At 39.0% G+C, this 22,781-nt stretch overlaps 1 protein-coding gene across 16 annotated transcripts in view; it reads right to left on the bottom strand.

Moving 5' to 3' along the window:
* The window catches only part of BAZ2B (bromodomain adjacent to zinc finger domain 2B), a 137,191-nt gene that overhangs the window by 60,068 nt on the left and 54,342 nt on the right, over positions 1 to 22,781 (bottom strand). For all 16 annotated transcript variants that reach the window (XM_051623896.1, XM_051623895.1, XM_051623905.1 and 13 more), the window contains 3 exons: positions 9,007 to 9,156; positions 3,479 to 3,640; positions 1,716 to 1,909 (listed from right to left, as the gene is read on the bottom strand). In XM_051623896.1, the coding sequence (XP_051479856.1) occupies positions 1,716 to 1,909; positions 3,479 to 3,640; positions 9,007 to 9,154 (504 nt within the window). In that variant the 5' untranslated portion in view covers positions 9,155 to 9,156. The remainder of the gene's footprint in view (positions 1 to 1,715; positions 1,910 to 3,478; positions 3,641 to 9,006; positions 9,157 to 22,781) is intronic.

Below are 22,781 nucleotides of genomic sequence, written 5' to 3'. Positions count from 1 at the left end.
CTTGTCATCTGTAAACTTCAACAGGGTGCACTTGATCCCAACATCCAGAACACTTATGAAGATATTAAACAGGTCAGGCCCAGTATTGGTCCCTGTGGGACCCTTCTTGTGCCCAGCTGGCAGTTTGAAAAAGAACCATTTACCACCGCCTCTGATGGAGGGTACACCGAAAGAACACATTGCTTTGCAGCAACTCAGTATTTAGCAAACTGAACCTGGAGTTTGAAATCAGCACCCACATCAAAAGAAAACAGATACAGAACTTACACTTTAAGACACATGGTAATATGAAGGAACAGATAACAATGCTAACAAACATCCTAAGACTTCAAGAAAAAATTAAAAAAAAAAGATAAGAAGAGGTGAAGTCTCAGCTCATCTACTGATGACAAACTTTGGGGAAGGTATTTGGAGATATTTGTGGATGCTGAGAGAGAGAGAGAGAGAGAGAGAGAGAGAGAGAGAGAGAGAGAGAGAGACACATTATCTGGAAAAAGCTTTACCTCTGCATTAGAGAAACGAAGCTGACATTTTGCCCACAGATACCAAGGATAAAAGCACCATTTCAGAAAGGGAAGGACCATTTCTAGCGTTTAACCCTGAAAAAGTCAAAGATTTCCCTAATACATACAACTACCTTAATACCTTCAAAAGTTGTTGATTGTTGAGCATATGAAAAATGTTTTGAGGTAACATGTTCTTTAATATGCTAATTTCCTTGTTATCAAAGACCACATCACTACACAAACAGAATTAACCATTTTAGTGGTACCAGCTGTTTTAATGCAGATACAAGCAAACAGCAGCTGTCCTCTAAAGATGCCAACTTCTCACCCAAGAACACTCCGATTTGGGAGCTTGAATGTCTTGCAGTAACAGAAAGAGAAAATAAGCAACAGGCCAGCCCACGTCATTCACACAACAAATATAAAAACAAGTATCAAGAAATAAAAGTATTTTAGCCTAGATGTATTTTAGCCTAGCAGGGAGTGACTCCCCTGACTTCTATTCTGACAATAATCCATTTCCCAGTATCCCATTCCCTGGGCTTGGACTAAGTAGTCTTGATTCCAAGAGTAGCAAAGCTCTTCAGGAGTGCCTGGGTCAGTATAGCAGGTGCTTTACTAACTCCCTGAGACCACTCATGTCTTCCAGATTATATAGATTTTTTTTTTTCTGAATCACAGCCATTAATAATGCTTCTTTCCTCTGATAAATAGGAAATTACACCCAGAAAAGCATTTTTCTTTCAATGTCTAAAAATTTCATTTTGCTTCTGAAATTTTTATATTTTAATTTATGCAATGGCATAGTTAAAGAGATATCATTATAATAGATTGTAATTTTAAATTATAGTACAAGTTTTTACACGGTAATATAGTATCAAATATTTGTGTTAAAATAATACACTTTATTGCTATAATTATATAAATTAAATACAAATGTTATCATATCCAGCTATTAACTAGCAGAATTAGTGCTAATGGTAGCTCTTGGTTCATAAAAATGTCAACAAGCAAGCAAATAAACAGAAAACAACTCTACAGAAAAAACCCCCCAGAGACAAGGCTACAGATCTTGCTCTAATAAGTAAGAAAAACCCAAAATAATTTGAACTGGGAGAGAACACTGAAAAATGCTGCTGTGTGCACAATCAGAACACTTACCACGCCAATTTTTTGTCTGAATCTCACTTTTTTTTTCTGTGTATTTACCTTATCTTTGATTTTGTCAGCTCTGGTTTCCAAAAGCTGAGCTTTGCTTTGCTCCTGGCTGTATTTGCAGCCTCCTGCTCCTGAGGTTATAGCTTTCACTTGTCCTGCAGATGTTGCAATGGTGGTGGGCAGTACAGATGTGCTGATACCAGACACTGCAGTGGTATTGTTTCCATTCAATGATCCATTCACACCTTAAGATGACAGATTGACAAGGTGACACTTAAAAAAAACCCAAAGTAGCGATTTTCCAGACACACTAACCTAGCCTCTCTAAACACGTTACAGGATACTAGTCTACTCACAGTTTACTCCCAACATGTACTAAAAATTTGCCATCCAAGAGTCACTCTGATTTGTTCATGGAGTTATTTGAATTAAAATATGCAGAGAACTCATTAATTAAAGCAATAACACATTTAACGCTGTAAGGAGAGGAAAAAACAACACAAAACAAAGCAGAGGTAAGGAAAAAATATGAAATTGTCCATTTTTAATCACAAGCTGTCCTTGAGTTTAGTCAAGGACAGAAAAATAAGATTTTTAAGAAAGAAGACACAAAAATATACATTCCATCAAGTATCTCACAGAATAATTTGTTTACAATTTTGAAGTATCAATCCGCTGCAAAGAAACCCACATGAAGCTCAAGATATTTTGAGTTTTGCAATGTGTAGAACAAGGTGGGCCAAGCTGTGGGAATGCTGTTTGAAGGAACATCCACATTCTAGCTTTTTTACTCATCTGTCAAGAAGACTCTTGTTTTCTACAAAAATATCCCTAACTGCACAAACTTGCTGCTCTGCTATCGCAGGACTATTATCAATCAGATTGATTCCAAAACACACGTCAGGTTCTAAAACTTACCAAAACCAAACCAAACCAAACCAACAAGAAGCAACTTTACATATCATAGAATGACAGAACAGAAAATCCAGAGCTGAAAGGGATCCACAACAATCAGGAAGTCCAACTCCTGGCTCCACACAGGACAACTCAGATCAGGTTTAGCGTTTTAGACCACTGTACAAATGCTTCTTGAACACTGACAGGCTTGGGGTCGAGATGACTGCCCTGGTGAGCCTGCTCACCCTCTCAATGAACACTTCCTAATACCCAAGGTGAACTCCCCCTGATGCAACTTTAAGCCATAGTCTTTTGTCCTGTCACCAGACACCAGAGAAAAGAGACCAGCACCTTCCCCCTCCCCAGGAAGCCACAGACAGCAACAAAGTCACCTCTCAACCCCTCTCCTCTATGCTGAGCAAAGGTGGTATCAAACACTACACAAGTGTATCTCACACCCTCAACAGGCATGCAACACAACTACATAAAACACTGCTTGAAGTGCAAGGGTATGTTCTTATGTCCCTGGGCTGTTTTCATGGAGATCCTGTAGCCCTGGACATCCCTCCCTCCATGCACCCCAACAACCACCCGATGCCTGCACTTCTTACACACAGAGGAGCAGCGTTCACTAGAGAAGCACAAGGCCTCCTAAGTCAAACTACTGGCTTTAAACAAAAACTTTTCCCCTACTACTTGGTGCCACAAAAACTATCTAAGGAAAGGGCAGAAATGTAAGTAGAAAGAATATTTCATTATTGGAAACCCACACATGTCTCATGCTTAGCTAATAGTATCAGTTCTTACAGACCTGTGTAGGACTGGGAAGAGTGCCGACAGACACAGCTCAAACTCCACATCTTTCTGTATGTGCCCAAGTTCAAAATAATAATTCCCTCTACAACTTTAGCCATTACCTTTTTCTGTACTGCTCCGACTATTTTTTCCTGTAGCTCTTGAGTGGAATGGAGCAGAATCATGATTCTGTGCAGGAGGTGCAAACAGTGGTGGAATTCCCAAGAGCGGTGGGAAAAAAGCTGCCCCTGGACGAGAGTGCGTGTCCGCTGTTCGCCACCATTCTGCACCACAAGGACATGGAAAACAAACTTCAGTTATTCAAATAACGTACTTAAGTATTTCTGTAAGCATGTTGCTGTGCATAATCCAGAGCAGATTTACTAAATCTATAAGTAAGAGGAAAACACACTTAGGAACTTCTTAAGTGACAGGAATTTCTCGTAGCAAGTCTGATCTTAAGTCATTAAAGCCTCTCCAGTAAAGATGTCGATGCACTTTCATTTAAATGCCTCCTGAAAATAAATGTTTCATAGAAAGCCTGTGACAGTGACACCCTGCAATGCTAGTCTTCTACACAGCCTAAGTTTAAAAACATTGTATTTCAGTTCTATGTTTGCTGAACTTGACTGACTGCAACTAGTAAATTATCACATAAAAAAAAAAAACAACTCATTTATTTACTTTCTTCCACAACTGATGTCCACACTCAACTAGTAATATTAAATGTTAGTTACCATCTGCTTCACAATTAAATTAGGAAACATCACAATGCTTTGTGGTTTATTTTCTAAAAAAATCAAAACAAAACAAAAAAAACCAACCAGAAACAAAAAAACCATCAACAGTAACACTTGTTTCTCCTCAGACCACAGCAGTGATTCTTAATGATGCTGAAGAGCAGCAATGCATTGCAACTTTGCATAATACTTAGAAGATAGGTCAAGTTAAAACAATCTTGTGAGCTCAATTTATTAACTTTCTTCATCATACAAAAAAAGAGTGGGTGACTTGGTACAATGTTACAATCATGGCCTTTTATAAAAATGTGTGTCACCCAAGCCATTATTTCATGTGCCCAGAAAGAGAAGCTATCAATTTTTAAATATGCATTTAGAAATGTGGAAGAAATAAAACATAAAGGAGAAATGGCAGCAAAGTTTTGTAACAATAAACTGAAATTTAATGACATTTTTCCTCTTATCTATTTGAAGAAAAGAAAAACAATCTAGCAATTAATTCTAGTATTTATTTGATTTTCTATTTTAGTGTTTGCACTTCAAGTTACTAACTTACCATAGACATGCTCTGCAAAGCAAAATTTCTTACTAAACTGCACTCTGAACATTCTTGGCTTACTTCATTAGGTTAAATATTTTTGAATACAGCTTTTGCAATTCCATGAACTGCTACACAGATGAATGATTGAAAGCATCACCCCAAAGGGCAACATACATTTCAACAATGCTGCTGTCTTAGTAACAAGCAATGATAACTGTGAATGTCTTTGTCAGTATCAATGAATTTCACAGTGCAATACAAGGTTTCCAAAAGAGCTAGAAAGTGATAAATACTTAAATAATACCTGAAAATACAAAGCATCAATGCACCAACCAGCAGAAATACAAAAATACTGTGGTATATCTAACAATGCTACGGGCATTCCAACATACAGAGCAAACCTAGAGAACCGCTTGGGGCGACAAAAATTACTCTGCATTTTCCTCCTTTCTGTGGTGTCCTCTCTTATTACAGGGCCATGAACGTTTGCCTTACGAATGTCCCCAGACAACAGTAAGACTTCCAAACTCCTTGTGTGCATGATTCCAGACTACCTGCATGCATGGCTTCATAGCAGTCGTCAATGTCCCTCAGTTTAAAAAGCTGGAAAGCATGGAAAAGGCTGGAAATTGTTTCTACACACAGAAGTAACAATCATCCACTCTTAAAATTGTTAAAAAAACTCAAACAACCCTCATCTGAATAGAGAAATGTCAAATATATTTGTTCATTTAAATAAAGAGCAACACACAGACTATCTCATTAAAGCACTTAAAAAAAACCCCTAAACCCCAGCATTTTAATAAACTCTGAATATGCTCTCACAGAAGAAAGCAGACAGGTAACAAACATAAAAGCAATGGCAAGGACTCCATCTTTAACTTTCTTTCCAAAATCATAGGTTGAAAGGAGCTAGCCTACGACTACCTTTCTAAAAAAAGGATGTTTTCACAAGGGGCTGACAAAACTGCACTCTACTGAGAAATCTGTTGCATAACTTAGGCACAAACACTGCTGATTATCAACTTTGAGTAAGAATACAAAGAATATACACAGAGCACTGACCTACTAAGCCATATTTTTAAAAGTTTCAATCACACGGCAACTCTCAATGAAGCTTGCTTTAATACTGGAACTGCTAGGTGCATGATGTGGTTCTAAATTAAATTATTTAGGTGCTCAAATGCAAGGGTTTCCTTCAATCTCTAACACCCAAAAAGCAGTGCTCTGAATTTATTTCTTTTTATGTTGTTTCTGCTAAGTCTGTTCCTTAGAAATAAAGCTAAAATTCCATTTCTAAACAATATTCAAAATTGATCACTCATCTGTGTAGTCCTTATAGCAACTATTAGATGAGACAGAATTTTAAAACATGGAAGTGCTTGAGTTATGCCCATTAGCTTCTCCCCACTCCTTTTTCCCTCCACATTTTTTATGTTCTTTAATAACCCTGAAAATAGAAATTTTTAATATTTTTTTTTTAATATCTGCCATATTATTCTAGCAATGCCTGGACTCCACTGCACGGGGCAGTTGGAACACTGAGAAAGAAATCAGCTTCTGGCCTATATGGGAAGAAGTATGAAGCAGGAATTCTAAACAAGGCTTAAAGAATTGTTGATACTGAAAAGAGACACTGTTTCTTAATGATATATATACACAAGACATTAACATTAAGATCTACTGACCATCTTTTCATTGATTTTCCAGAAATTGAGGACTTGTTGATGAACTTCCTTTGTTTGAAAGTTAAAAATAAACGGTCCTTCAGGTCTGGTAATATCAAGACTAGATTGCTGAGCTCTGAACAGTTTCACATGAAGGTATTATTGCCCCTCATAAAAACCAAACACTGAATTACTGTATCATTTACTCAGGTGAGAAAAAGCTGTGATTTATATTTCCTCCGAAGTTGCTATCATTCTCATGCGAATGAATTTAAACCCCTTTTCAGACTCAATTTTATTTTCCGATGCACGTTCTTATTTTCAGCAATAGGGAAATATGAAAGCAAGTAAAGTATCTGTTTACTTGATGGAAATGCTTCAATTATTCAGGAACTAGTGCAGTATTAGCCAATTATACTACCAGTATGTGATATATTCCATAATGGTTTGACAATGTGCTTTTTCTGTATGACCTGGGAATATGCCAGAATAATTTATTTGTAGTGTAATCTCCCTGGTAAAGCATAAATACTCCCAGTCTTAATCCACCATGCATCATGGGGTCCTGACAGGCTATGCAATGAAGTTTATTGTGGAGACTACTTAACAGACTATTGATTGATGCAAAGAAAATAAATAGATGCACTGGAATAAGAAGAACCTCTCTAATTTAATACATAGATTAAGACGCCTTTACAGTCTCTTAGTAAGAATAATTGTTCATTCCTAATCTGATAATTGAACTCACATTCGAAAATGCATTCTCTAGAATCTAATAAAATAATTGAGATTGACAGATACTGTCATTATTATTATTTTTAAAAAATATAACAGAAGTGAATAACATCTCAGTTATTCTCAGGAACAGGCTAGGATATTAGTCTCCCTCGACTACAGAATATCTTGTAAATTCAAGGAAGTTTTGACTCCGTGAAATTGCCATTCCAACCATAGGTCATTCAAGGGAAAATATTCCTTGGCTGGTGGATACAATGAACACTTCTGTGAAACTTCCCTAGGACAGTACACATCTTTCCAGAGTGGATGCAACAGTAACCATAGGATAATGTGTCAGGCAGTGAAATGGATATACTCATAAATAAAACCAATGGGACAGTACTGATAGTAAACTGCATTCCAGCTTGTTTTCAGGAATACAAACTGTCCTTGAGAAAACAGATACATTCTTAAAAATCAGATGCAGCCAAGCAAAGGACCTGACCACTAAAAAAAACTAAAAGGAAACAACCCATGAAGAGTGGGAATTACTACCAGTCTTTACAACTATCAGGTATAAGACAAAACAAAACTTAAATAAAATTTGAGAATAAGGTTTTATAAACTATATAAGAAAAGGACTACATGTATTTTCTAATGAAGCAACTCAAAGTTTAGCATCTTTACTACATATGCTTTAATCTTACTGTACTTTTATGGACCAAATACATATCCTATATATACACACACAAGGTTACAGGAGACAAAATTATGTGCTGTAATATCTAGAAAGCAAAGGCAGCAAGGAGAGGTAAATGAGTCACATAAATCCTAAGTTCGGAACTGCACATTTATATCTATATATAAATAAACTCCTACTCTATTCTGGGGACCATCACAGAGAACCATTTAAAATGGCATGGCCTGATGAACATTGACACAGAAGTCTTTTGAGGTTGAATTTGTAGTGGGGTACTGAAAAATAGAAAACATAGTTACTTTCTCCAGATCAGTTTCAGTTAGAAACTTTTCCGGCTGATTTAAGAGTGATTAAAAGAAATAGTTGAGACATAATTCTAGGTATGCAGACATTCTGGTTTCTATCTTTCTTCCCTAGGAAGCTAAAAGTGAACAAGTGCAGGTTGCAGCAGGGCACTCAGAATCTACTGGTTCTGTAGGATCAGGGCACAGGAGTTCTCAGTTTGGACAATACACACTTGCTCACTCTACTGCAAGAACCAACTTTGTTCTGAAAACAGTGGATTACCGTAAACTTAAGCTGAAAGAACATCCTATTTACTGTATACCTTATAAGAATCAGTAGTAGTCAGGCTAACAAAAAGAACGTGTACAATCTGTTCTCCAAAGCAAAGAAAGAAACAGCAGGGAAAAGTTATTTACCATTTCTTGTTCTGCTGATGAAATGTGCATCATTCGGTCGAAACATGAGTTTCATTCACAACAGTGGGATTCTTCATGAAGAAATCCTCTGTGTAAGTTTCTGATTCAAGCCAAGATGTTTCACTCTCGTCAAGACTATCTAAGACTATGGCATTTTTAAATTCACCTTCTCAGTCTCAAGTTCCTTTAGAAGAAACTATTCCTCCAGATCTAAAAAATACAGTAGGGCTTGGGCTTGAATGCTGAGAATAGGATGTATATTCAAAAAGTTTATTATTAGATCTTAACCTGAAAGTGACACAGAGTTTGCTAGATCAATCCTTCACTTGATCCTTGCTTCTGAGGCAGCTTTGCCAACTGAAAATTCCTTTCACATTTGAAAGCTGCAATTTTAAATTAATTTCCTTCCTTCAGTAAACAAGCACGACGTAAAACGTATTCACATGACATGAATGTCGCTTGGCAAAAAAACCCAAACATTTTTCTTTGATGCATCTGTGCAACCTTATTATATTTGAGCTGCAATAACAAGTGTTGACAAATGCTAAAACCAGGTGGCAATATGTAATGGTGTCATTTTTTACCGGACGTGTTGAGTGTGGAACTCAGAGGTGCAGCTCCAGGACCACCTTTAGGTGCTGCTGAGGCTGCAGACAGGGCCGAAGACGCGGGAGCCGAAGTGGCTGCAGCAGAGGAGACCGATGATGACGTTAACCGCTCTCCAGACTCCATATCTGTAAGAGAGGAGATAAAGGTCTGTCTTCTATGGCAGGAAATTAAACCATCAGGGGACTACAGAAGTGTCTGTGCGGACCATGTCTCGCCATCTACACTCCACTCAAGTAGCTCCTGTGAGACCTTCACATCAGAGGTACATAACACGAACAGCACCAGTCACCAGGGGAATCCAGCACAACTGCTGCAGAAAAGGAATTAGGTAGTGCTCTTGAGAGTGATGCCACATTTCAGCTTCAAGGACAGCAGTCTCAGATGGGGACCAACCCCCACATCCTCTGCTCAGGAATGCCACATTGGCTCAAGGCTGGAACCTCCAGCCCTTGCCTGACCTAGGTAACAGCTCTGCAGCCTGGTCCATGCCCGCTTCTCCAGGCTAGACCTCATCTCTCATGTTATAGCATTCCCCGAGGCCTCCACAAGCTCCTACCTTCTGCTCCCCCAGATCAGACCACAGGATGGACCCTGGCCCCAAGAGATTCCAGTGTTCTGTCCAGACCCTGTGCCCAGGCCCTTTAGGGCTGTGCTCTGCCAGCACCACCCTGCACTGCCAGCTTGTCCCTCCTCACAGAGCAACTCTGCTCTTGCTGCTTCCCAGCAGACTCCAGCTTTAAGAAACTGTCATGCTTGCCAAAAAGTCTTTATCTGGTCTCTTAATTTAGGGAAAGACCCAGGAATTATGGTGAGATAGTATAAATACAAGAACTCCTGAAGGTGCTAGGTTGTTGGGGTGTTTTTTGGTGGTGGGCTTTTCATATAAAAGAAGGCATTTCTATTCGTGCCCTGAATTGCCTAGTTCAAAAGTTGTTACCAGACTTACTTCACTGAAGAAGCATGTGCATTTTCAGAAAACAAAACCAAAACCAACCATCATAGAATTGTAATTTAAAAAAATATTACTTGTGGAGAAGTAGTTTCTCAAATACTTCAAAACTGCAGCTGGGCACATGATGTCTAAGCACAGCGGCAACAGAGTCAGAAGACTGTCTGACTCAGTCTGCCAGCACTGAGCCAGGATCTGAGTGTAAGTAAGGTGAGAAAGAAACCTTTTCAGAGTCCTGGAAGCACTAAGCAAAGTTAACTCCAAAGAGGGAAACTGCCAAGAAACCTGTTCCTGTCCTGGAACCTCTTTCAGCTCAATAGGCAACACCTTTCTCAGGCTGGATGACTGGAAACCAGGGGGCCAAGTCCTGAGCGCAGGTCAGGCCCGAGCTGTAAAAACCTCACTGCCAGTCTTGGTACAACAGAGCACCAAGTGCTCAAGAGAGACACCCTCTTCCAAATTGTTTTAATAAATTTAGAAAACTGATGTGTGAAACAGTACTTCTGACCCCAAGTACTGTTACAACAGCAACTTTTAATTTGGAAAGCCTGCACAAAAGCTGTTCCCTACTTCTTCAGAAAGACACAGTATCCTTGGTTCCTCTCAGAATTAAGAAAGAATCTTTAAAAGCCACAGGAAATGCAAAAGACACAGAGAAACACACAAAATACCTGGAAGATATTTTAACTAAATTATTCATTCCTTATAGCCAGTAATTTTTCTGTGTGGTCATTTCTGTGTACCAGATGAGGTCTCTAAGACTTGACCAGCTACCAGAACCATGAGTACCACCTTCCCACAGCATTGCAGCATCTCAGCCAGTGCTGCCCACTCCTGACACCCACTGCAAACACCCCTCTGCAGAGAACAGCACTGAAAGACCTAATTGCTTTTCTTCTTTTTTTATTTACTCACACAGTTCTCATGCATGCACAAGAAAATACTTTTTTCTGCAAACACAGAAAAGTCAACTACCTACACAGATATGGTACAAAAAAGTATTTACGACTACACCAAATATGAGGGCTATGAACTTTTCCTTCAGAACATGGAGTAGAAATCACAACACCTATTTCCTTTAAAAACTTTACCAAGGCAAAATACTATTAAACATTTTAAATTTTTCATTCATAGGTTCACAGGATAGTTTAGCTCAAAAGGCACCTTAAAGATCACCTAGTTCCAATCCCCCCTGCCATGGGCAGGACTCCTAAATATGTACTTTTCTCCAACTTAACATTTTCTCTCCACAGTTAAAGAATATCTCAGTGATTTTTAGTAATCCATGAATATAATTCAGCTAAATTGCTACTCAGTGCGAGGAGGCCACCGAAAAATACTGTAGACTTCAAATGTTATATTAAGTCCATTAAATTTTATATTCCTAAGGATAATTAATAGAAATTTCTTTCATAAGGGCTTATGATTTAAGTCTGTATCTATGGATTTAAAAATCTGTAGCATTTGCAAACATGTATTAATGCTACAAAAAAATTACTATCCTTTGTATACACAGAGATAAAACCAGACATCAATAAATATAACAAAGTACATTTTGAAGGCACTATGAATGACTCAACTCAGGTGAGACCAACAGGCAGTCCTTGCACAAAAGCCTGGGGTTTTGCTGTGTTTTGGTATTCACTGTTCTCAGTACAGCCACAGCCAACTTACTGTATATACAGATGGCATAGGGGAAATCAGAAACAGATCATAACAGTATTATTACAGTAACCACCTGTAAAAGGGAAGGTATTTTTAAGCTTTCATGCACTGCATTCAAAACTCAGGATTGAAACTTTGGTTTTTTCCTTATGCTTCCTGACACATACAGAACTCTCCAATTTCTTTTAAAAATTGCTGTTGTGCGTAATAATGAAGCATTACAATAAATCTTTACCATCTAATGTATTTTATTAAAAAAACACAGTTAGGAACCACCTATCCTCCTTTCTGTCATAAATGGGAAAATTCCTTGGTAAATCAATACTTTTTAAATAGAGAAATGTCAATTTAGTTATACTTGTATGCTTTCAATTGATGTAAGCCATCTGTGTGAACTGGTAACACAGCAGATAGGAACTGGGCAAACAGTAATAAACTGCCCTTTTTTGGCCCCCCTTCTTTCTCCCCCCTCCTCCCCTTTTGGTTTCAGTTTGTGGGGGGCTGGAGGGTGCTCTGGGGGAGTTACATTTCCAACTTTTAATTTAGCTGCTTGAGTAAAGTAATTAATGGAAAACTGGAATATTGGTATTTCTGAATTCTTTTTAACCGAAGAAATTATATTTTCTTCCTAGAGACATAGATACTTTTGCTTTCAAACTAAGTCAACCCTTAATTATGTTTAGTTAATTACTCTAACCATAGCAGATGGCTGACTCCAAAAGAGATAATCCCCGAAACAGTCATTAGTCAGGATCAGCAATAAGTACACTGTAGACATAATGCGTTCTGTGACTAAAAAAGTCCATACCAGTTACAGCAGATCCATATTCTTTTTAACCTCAAGTATAAATCAGACATTTGCACCATTTCAAGTGCATTTTGCCAGTCAATACTCATGATAAATTTTCCTGATTGCTTTTTTAATTCTCATATTTGTAGAAGAGAAACTGAATCAATAAAAGTAGGAAAAAAAGCAACTGTTATATTTTTTTTTCCAGGTGTAGAGATTTGTGTCAGTTTCTCTCAGTGTTTTGCCCAAACTCCAGTTATTTTCCCTGAATTTTCTATAGTGAATAATAATCATGAGTGCAACTGAACCCAATGAAAATGGAAAGCAATTTCTCATTAAAAAGGAATGAAGAGTGGAAGTATGTGAAACTTTACACAAGGAAAATTATATTTTCTGGAGTCCCACAACATTTGGTGTTCTCTGGCAAGGTACCTACCCGTACTGACTGATAGTACTGCCAGTCCACCACTATTTCTGGAGTGTTCTAATGTTCCAGCTGCTGAAGGAAAGCAAAGTCTCTCAGAAGAGACTGTACCAGCACAGCAGAGTTCATCACAAATCTGAAATGCAATTTCTGTTCATGAAGTAACATGAAGAAACTCTTCTCTTCTGAAGTGGGGCAGAGCCCCAGAAGGTGGGCTCACAGAGGGGGAATGCAGAGCAAAGTGCTGGCACCCAGGGGTTCTGCACCCCATGTCACAAAGGCCATGGAAGCCAGGGGAGGGTGCAAAAGCAGTGGTGTGCCAAAATATACATAAAACAAACAAGTATCTGATCTGGTGACAAGGTCTGGTCACAGACCTTCACACACAGGCTACTACTGCTACAATGCTTTAGACATCTGAGATTTTCAAATGGAAATAGAAGTGTCAATATAATTAATGAGATTCATTTCACATGCTTCAAATGCTGTACCAGCCTTCAAGGCCAGGTTACATACTAAATATTCCAAGTTTTGCAGAATTGCACTGTAATTATGTCACTTTCAATAATTTACTCTTGGCATTTTACATAAAAGTCTCTAGGGAAAAAAAAGCCACCACTGTAAAACTTTTTTTATTAAGTCAACAGCAAGATTGGCTTGTGCTTCACAGGTATCATACCAACAACAAAGACACCTCTATCCACAAGTAACCTTAAGAGATCACTGTCAGCCACACTGCGCCAGGCACACTGGACACTCCTGGATTACACTCTTAACCCTCTATAGCCCTCCCCTTTCTCACACCAGGCCAGATTCAACCAGGGCTATACAGCAACTCCCTGTTTCTTGCATGAGAATCCATAGCAGTGGGAATACTCATAAAATCACAAATAGAACACATGACAATTTCACAAATGTTTGTTTTAATGCTATTTACCCCCATAAGGTGACTTAGTAAAAGCCACTTAAAAGCCTAAGTTCAGCATAACTGAGTCAGGACTGGCCTGGCAAAAACAGAAACAGAAGGGAATTAGCTGCTATCCTACTATTTGGTAACATGCAATGACCACTTTAAACAGACTCATGATAAAGTATGACATTTAAAAAAATAAATCTGGTTTGACTCCATCTGACAAGATAACGATCATTAACGATACATGTAAATTAAGCTGCAACTCAAAATCTTACTTTCTCCTATTTTACAAGTAATTGTGTTATTCTTAGTTAGAAATAAACCTTACTTCAAATACTTCTGTATTCACACATTTCATTATCTTCATGATTATGAAGATTAGAATACTTCTGAATGACAAAGGGCATTGCCATTTGGCTGCTTCACATTCCATGGAGGGAGGAGGGGCACACAGTTCAGGTTAAATTAGAATCTTCCACCATCCTTGCTTCTGGATAAACCTCAAAACATATTCCTGAATAATGCTGGGCAAGGAACATGATTTATCCAGTCCATACCACCTATTATTTGTAGCATTTCAGGTATTCAAAAGCTTTTTATTTCCCTTCCTTTCCATGGTAAGTATTAAAAAAATAGGCATTAAATATTCTATTTCCTCTACTTTTTAATTACACAACAGATTTGTGCCCACATTATCCAGTCATTTGATAATCAGATAAAATTTTTAGACTTCTCCAGGTTCTTTTCCTAGAAGTCACTTACCTTCCCTGCTCATAACTAAACTTTATGTTGTATCTGAAAGAAGTATTCCTGCATATCATTACTCACTGATACACTCCATATTATTTTGCTTACTAGTTATTAGACATCTGAATTTTTTACTTGCTGATAGTTAATCTTTTCATTCAACTATGCACTACTTACACACAGAACACCTAGATCTTTCACAGAAATGCATTTAGAACTCAGAAAAGTATGAATGCGCATTAAGGTTATTACACTTTTCCTCACCTACGAAGAAGGGACAACAAAGAACAGGGTCACTTTAGAAATTAAGGTACCAGAACAATCAGTGACATGCAGCAGCGGAGTCTCTCTAGATACACTCCCCAAGCAGGTCTTTAAAGCAGAAAAACTTGAGTACTGAAACTACCTCACTGGCACCAAGAATTGCTTTGACTGGACTCTAACAGGAAGGAAGAGGAGAGAAGTGTCTAAACACCCCTGTGGCAGACAAATTCAGTAAAATCAGGACTGTAAAATAATCTGTTACTTTTTATTTATCTGCCTCAAATTCTCACCATCATTGTTTTAAAGGCATCAGACATTCTAACAGTGTAAGACAGGTATCCTACACTAGCAACTCCATGTGAAAAAAAGTTCCTGGGCCTCACATAACTGAACACCTGGGACTCACCACCACGAAATGCATTAATTGTCCCTCTCGTACCTTACCTATGTCAACAGCTATCCAAACTCCTCTGTTATTTTTTTCCCCTCCAACTTCAAGTATGCAATAAAATCATGGTCCAGTACAAATACAGAAAAAAGGGAGAATATTGCCTCGCAGTAAATGCCTTGTCTTATTTTATTAACACCAACAGAGGCGCCTGAGCTGTTCATTTTCCACAGGATAAGGCAGGCCTGCTGTGCAAAAAACAGCTCACTTGTCTGAGTGGCAAAAGTACCAAAAACTTTTCCCCCAGCAAAGCACACCAGCTTAACAGGGTTGTATACTAAATTGTGTACCTGTTACTGAAACAATGCTATTTTGGAGTCACTCTGCCTGAAATCTTTGCATCGTTCAGCTACCAAAAAGCTCTACAAATACGAAGACCTGGATGTGGTTTTTCCAACTTGTCTCTGTAGGCACACCATCTAGAATCACTTGGAGGCAGAGGTGTCCACAGGTGCTGTAACAATGATCTGTGTGGAAATGACAGAAACAACTGAAAACGTAAGTTCCAGAAAGTGTTCATAGAGCCATTCACTGAGCGCCTGTGATACTAACATGTCCCGAAACTGCCTCCAACTCCAGTAACTACATACCTAGAGAGATGACCAAGAAAAAAGAGTTATCTTCTCTCTACATTCCAACTTTTCCTCCAAGATATATCTTCCCTTCAGTCAAGAAAGCATGAACACAGTTTATTCGGTGAGAATCAGGTGAGAAATGCTTCTTCCTCCAAAGTCCCTATTCATTAAGTTAAAAGTTAAATAAGAATCAGTATCATACTTCTAAGTGACCTAGTAATTCATGGCATAACTCTGACAGGTTTTTTCAAGACTGATGACACAGGAATATTCTGCAGTCAACATGTTTTCGCTTGGCAAATTCCACAAACTGTATGACAGCTTCTGACCCTGCCCAGGACAGAGCAGCAAAGGAGGCAGCTGACAGGCTGAGCTGGCGTTGCAGCAGTTAAACAGGTTGCTTCTTCACAGAATTTTGAGGGGAAATTTCTTCAGGCATCACCTTTTAGGAACTGCCGGTGGCCTGCTACAACAGCAATGGGTGGCACCAGGAGCCCTCTGTGCACTGTAGCTGCCAGGTTTCTGAGGGGAGTGCCTGTACCTGCCTGACAGGAGGAGCGACAGTCGCCCCAGGCGGCACCTGGACAGGGCAGCAGCAGGGGCAGATGGCATCCTGCGGGGCAAGGGCCCCGAGCTCTGCCCAGGGCTGCTGCCACACACCAGGGCCTGGGCTGCTGTGCCCAGTACAGCGGGGAGAAACCCGGGACAGCTCCCCTGGGCCTGCTCCACTCACTGTCAGCACCACCAGCCCAGGAAGATCGAGCCACGCGGATACGCAAAGGTGTTTCTTGCACTGCCACGTGAACAGTTGGAAAAGATTACTCATAGCTATGTTGTATCTGAGTTCTCAAGATAAACAGCTTGAAAAGAAGGAAAAATAGAAGATTCCAACATTTTGTTCTGTTTTACTTCATCTGACAATATTCATGCAGCAAAACAGCAGCTGCCCAAGGACTGGGACATTAAAGCAACCGCTCTTCTTTCAGCAAAGTGCTTAAGCTATTTTTAAATAAACACAGAATTGACTCACTGAAGTCTTTACACATAATCCTAAACGTTATTCAAACTTCATTGAAACATAAGTGTTTTATTTTTAAATGCAAGTAGAAACAAGTACTTAAGGTAGCTCACTACCGTAAGTGATCTACTGACGTGAACTACTAGTTCTTTTATATTTTCCTTTCTTATTTTGGTCTCAATGTGTTTATAAAATTGTGTGCATGGTATACAACAGTCTGTTATCTAAATGAAAACTTTAAATCAATGCTTAGTGAAAATATCCAAGTTCTGCATTGTTATGCTCAACTGAATGGAGTTCAAACAATGGATAACTGCATCTTCAAGAAAGTGAGTTTAGATTTCTTGTAGTGAGTTCTGAAAGTATATTGTCAAATTATTATGCTGGCATTTTACATTTATACTTTAAAAAGTTTCCTGTCCTTATAACAGTAATGAGTATTGTATAAAATGTTTTCCATTGCCAGCTCTACAACTGAAAAAAATGGCACCAAGGGAAAAAAAAAGTCACTTTTTAGAGTAACACACCAAAAGAGGGGGATGGAGCCAGAGGGTGCACGTGAGGAAAACAACCAGTACATTCAAAAATATATTATTTTGATTAAACATAGAGTCGAGTTTGAAACAAAAATATTGTTTCTTCCAATATTTTAAAAGTCCTAGAATCATAAGAAAAATCCAGTTCAGCTCATATTTCAATGAATTCTCAGAAATCAACCGTTCATGTATGTATAGCTCAAAAGGAACTTTCTCTAGTATTATGCAATAGCATTTATTATTAAAGAGTCAGCGAACAGGAAAAAGCAGTGTTGCTCAGCAGCTGGGGATTCTTGACCATTTTATGATTCACCTACAATTTTATAATCCCTCTCTGTATTTTTAATGAGTGTTCCATTTTATGAAAACAGCAGAAAAAAACATTAATTAGATATTCAGTGTTCAAAGTATCTGTTAAAACCCATCTCATATTAAGGAAAAACTCTAAAACATACAGCCATCTTTATGTCAAAGTATGGAATAATTTTAAATAAATCCTGCTAAATAGCTAAAAAAATCTTTTCCTTTCAGTCTCAGACTCTGTCTCCTACCAATAAACATTCAGCAATGCATTTGCACAGGACAGGAACTTTAAGCATTTTAACTTTTGATAAAACCGTCTTGGAGCAGATACAGAACTGAACAGGAAAGGCAAACACACCCTGTGGCCAAGAAGTTTGAAACGGGGACAGCTGCAGCTAATGCCTTTTTTTGTGCTTTTCCAAAACCCAACTTCCAATCTGTCAGAAACAGTTTCGGCTTTCCTGCTGACTTTTTGTCACTCAGAAACTTCAAATCACAGAATGGTTTGGGTTTGAAAGGACCTTAAAGATCACCCAGTCCCACTCCCCTGCATGGGCAGGGACACCTCCCACCAGCCCAGGCTGCTCCAAGCCCCATCCAACCTGCCCTTCAACACTGCCAGGGATGGGGCAGCCACAGCTTCTCTGGGTCACCTGTTCCAGGGTCTCACCACCCTCACAGTGAAGAATTCCTTCCTCATATCTCATCTGTATCTCCTCTTTCAGTTCAAAACCTTTCTCCCTTATCCCATCACTCCCTCCCCTTGTCCAAAGTCCCTCCCCATCTTTCCTGCAGTCCCGTCAGGCACTGGAAGGTGCTCTAAGGTCTCCCTGCAGCCTTCTCTTCTCCAGGCTAGACAGCCCCAACTCTCCGCCCGTCTCCAGAGCAGAGCTGCTCCAGCTCTCAGATCAACTTGCTCCAACAGCTCCATGTCCTTCTTTGTTGGGAGCCCCAGAACTGGACACAATACTCCAGGTGGGATCTTACAAGAATGGAGCAAATGGGGAGAATTCCCCCACCTTGCCCTGCTGGTCACACTGCTTTTGATACAGCCCAAGACACGGTGGGCTTTCTGGGCTGTCAGTACACATTGCTGCCTCATGTTGAGCTCCTCATCAACCAACATCCCTAAGTCCTTTCCTCAGGGCTGTCTTCAACCCGTCCAACTTGTGACTGTGCTTGAGACTGCCCTGACCCAGGTGCAGGACCTTGCACTTGGCCTTACTGAATCTAGTTCCATTTTAGTCACTGTACAGCCCTTCCCATGGTTCAGAAGGTAGACCTCATCTTCTCAAGCCCAAAACCTAGGCTGCGCTCCAGTTACAGGCAACAACAGCACCTGAGAAAAAAAGTTTCACAGGAAGTGCCCTACTGAACCTTGGATGGCAAAAGCTGCCACAGGCTTGCCTGGGAATTGTTTAGATTCCAGAGAGTTAAAATTCCTACTTGTGTCAAACATGCTGGTTACTATTTCCACAACCTTACTCTTCTTTGCCAAAGAATGATACAAGATGCTAAAGCAAAGGCTAACTTTATGAAACCAAATTTATCTGCTCTAACACACATATACAAAAACTCTTAAAAAAAAAAATCACTGCAAACCATGTATTATTTTACTTCATGTTGGGGAAAAAGTGTGTAAAAAAAAAAAAGAGTGGGTGGAGAATACGTCAATCCAAACAGTTAAAGTTTAGCACAAGCTAGAGCATAGATACTTTGGGGAAGAAATCACTACAAACCTGGATATCAATTAGTGTGTATGAACTCCATGTGAGCCAAAATAACAAACTCCTGGGCCCTTTTTCAAAGAGTAAATATGAAGAGAAAAGGATTCCTTTACTCCACAGTCCTAAGCGTACAGGCCACCACAATACACCACATACTCTAACAAGAAGGGGCAAGGCTGTTACTCAAACCCCTTCAGAAGAAGTGGTCCAGAGTCTGCATTAGCTGCTGCTACTTTAAAAAAAATAATAAATAAATTTTCCTCCTAACAATTGCAGTTGCTATTTTAGTTCTTTAAAAACTGCTTGAACTAAAAGAACCAGCGTACTCTGAGGAGAAATGGGGTCTTGGATATATTAAGTCAGAGTTCCAGAAAAGCACTCAGGAGAAACAAATCTTTTTCATGTGTTCCTGTGCCAGACTTAGGCTCTGCACTGGCTCCTGACTTTGTTTTAGAATAGCAGCAAGCTTCAGTCACATTAATCTAACATTCATGCTCTACATTTAAACACAAAGAGAAAAAGCACGCATTTAAATCGTACATTCAGTTCTCCAGGGCCAGCAAAGAGTAGTGTTAGCCCATATGACAGTGAAGAAGTCTATCAGACTCTCTTGTCAAAGTGAGTTTTGGTACCTTGACTAAAAAAAATTATCACTAAGGAATGCTAATTCCTCAGCTTGAACTCTTAAAGCACCTTGTGGTGTCATCTAGCAGGAATGTAATTGTTCCTACTAATAGTCTGAGGCAGCAAGGCTGAGACACAGATAAATGGTTTCCACATTTGTTGTTACTCCACTCATGTAGTTCTTTGGAAACCCAGAACCGGTTCTAGAAGGAAGCACTCTGTGCCATATTAACCATCAATTTAAGTCAGTTTCATCATTGGCATCCATTCTCATTTCCAAGATATCTTTCTTAGGTTTTTGTTAAAATTTTTTTCCAGTTTTAAGGCATTATGATAATTAAAAAACCAAGACTTTTATGCAAAACAAAAACAAATCAAACACCATGCACACAAAAAAAGAGAGTCCACTGAAGTTCCCCTAAACAGAGTAACTAGAATGAATAATAATAGTATTTCTTAAGATACCAAGAGATAAATACAAGCCTCAGCAGAAGCCACGCCAGCTATTGCCACGTCAGAAGACTGTCCTTGCTGACTCCATTCACAATATTATTCTTACAAACCAAGCAGATGCAAATCTGACATCTCAATGTTATTTACACACTTGAAGGAAGTGGTTAGACATAAAAAACCTGACAGATTGCATTTTTATTTCCACATACTGGAGAGAAAGAAGATAATAAACCATCCACGATTCCATCTACAAAGACAACAGTACATGTGAGAATACGTAGCTAGATTCCAGGTGTTCTAACAAAGCCACACCATACTAGACATTACATTTTCCTATGTTATTAAAGAATACTAGTTAAAATACAGGAGTATATTTTTGCTGTATCTGGCATTGTTTTCTTGGCAAAGCTTGGTGATCATTTAAAGATTAACAACAATACCTAGTATTCCCATAAACCATTCCTTCAGGATGAAAAGGCACTCTGCAAAGGCAAGCTGATGCATCAAGGTCATGTGTGACTAACAGACAAAATTAGTTCCTTTGTGGAGTGAGGGAGAAGGAAGTCCAAGGCAGCACCAACTGCTGCCACACAGCACAGACCAAGAGGATGGCAACAAGGAGGGCACAGGGATGGGCTACAGCTGCACCCCGGACTGGGATCTGCCCTTCTCTGTGCAGCAGGAGCAGCTGTATCCCTTCCACCACTCCCTCATACTTCCCTCTTCCCTTGGAACACAGACCTGAAAGGCAGCCCATGAACCAGTAGCTCCAGCAGCACCCATCAGGGCTGTCTCTCCTGTTTTACAGGAACCCAGTTTCGTCAAGGAAGCTCAACTGGGAGGCACCAAGCTTTGAGTTTAAGAGCCTCTATAGAGGGACAGAGTGTGCAAAAAGGTTAAAAATAGTAAGGGAAACATTCTTAGCACAACAGGATTGCAGGACATGGGAAAAACTGGCCAGGGGTACAAGAAGCCCAGCAGGAAGCAAGGGAGCATGAGCCTGCTGGAAGACAACACATGTTTTGCTGGCTACTAAATGAGGATATTTGTTAGACATTATCAATATTAAACAGTATTGTAACTAAGTTAGAACATGAAATTAAGTAAAATTTTATGTAGTAACAGGAGCAATTCAGTATTTTGTTAAGAAAAATAACAGAACCTTGTTTTGTAAAATGGATTCATACAGACTAGTACTCCAGGTTACAGTCCTTCCAACTAAATAGTCTGTGTTTAAGGGTTTGTAAAGGAGGCAGCCACACATAGGAAACAGAAGGCTCTCCCATGAAACCTCTATGTTGCAATTAACGCTCTCAATATGAAGAGGTCAAAGTTTCATAGAGAACATTGACTGGCAACTCATTCCTCAGTAGTCCTCAGAATACACAAGTGTTTTGGGGAAAGAACAGTGCAAATTAACAGTTCTAAATACCAGTCTTCAGCACTTGAGAAGAGGAGCCCCTTAACAAACTAATGCAGGTTGAATCCTTCTTCTTTTCATCTCCATGGCATTTTTCCTGCCTTATTCCCCTCAACAGACCTGTATCTACACCCTATTGTCCACATACCCCTTCTATATTCAACAGCCCATGTGAACCAAGAGGGCAAGCATCTCCAAAAACACAATCTCTGTGCCTCACCTACTTATTTTCCTTATAATATGAATACGCACTGATTTCTTGTATATGATGTCTACTTCACAAGTTTTTTATAATGGCTATTTAATGTTAAAATATCTATTTTTAAAAATTGTTACAAAAATGTTTCTTTTAACTGTGTAATAATTTTCCTCCAGACTTAATTTTCAGTTCCAGTATCTGTCAACAGAGTGGACACCTCCTGTTACTGAATGAAACTGTACATAGATTTATTTCCACAGTAAGATACAATAATAGAAAAAGCGGGTATTTTGAAGAGCAACAACAATTTTTGTTAGGAAGTGACTACAGGTTTTCCTATACTGTAACTAGCTTATGAAAAAAAAAAAAATTTACAAGAAGTCTTTAGTACCAAGAGCAAAACCTTATTTTAAGATGAATTTATATTGAAACTGCAAAATCTGACTCAGCACCTTTCTAAACTTTCACAAAGTAACCAAGAACATACACTAGTATTCCCTCATACAGAACCTGAGTAACATTTATCATGGTACATTCAACATTACTGCAGATCTGATGCCATTTATTCTTACTAGTGTAAGATAAGACCAACCTTAAAAAAACAAACAACAAAAAAACCAAGCCACAAAACACTGTTGTAGACTCATTTAACAGAGCAGAGCAAGACCAAAAAGACACTACAACCATCATTTTGC

This window comes from Apus apus, chromosome 6 (genome assembly GCF_020740795.1).
Source record: "Apus apus isolate bApuApu2 chromosome 6, bApuApu2.pri.cur, whole genome shotgun sequence".
NCBI lineage: Eukaryota > Metazoa > Chordata > Aves > Apodiformes > Apodidae > Apus > Apus apus.
The sequence above is the reverse complement of the archived record's forward strand: the minus strand, read 5'-3'. Positions and strand labels throughout refer to the sequence as shown.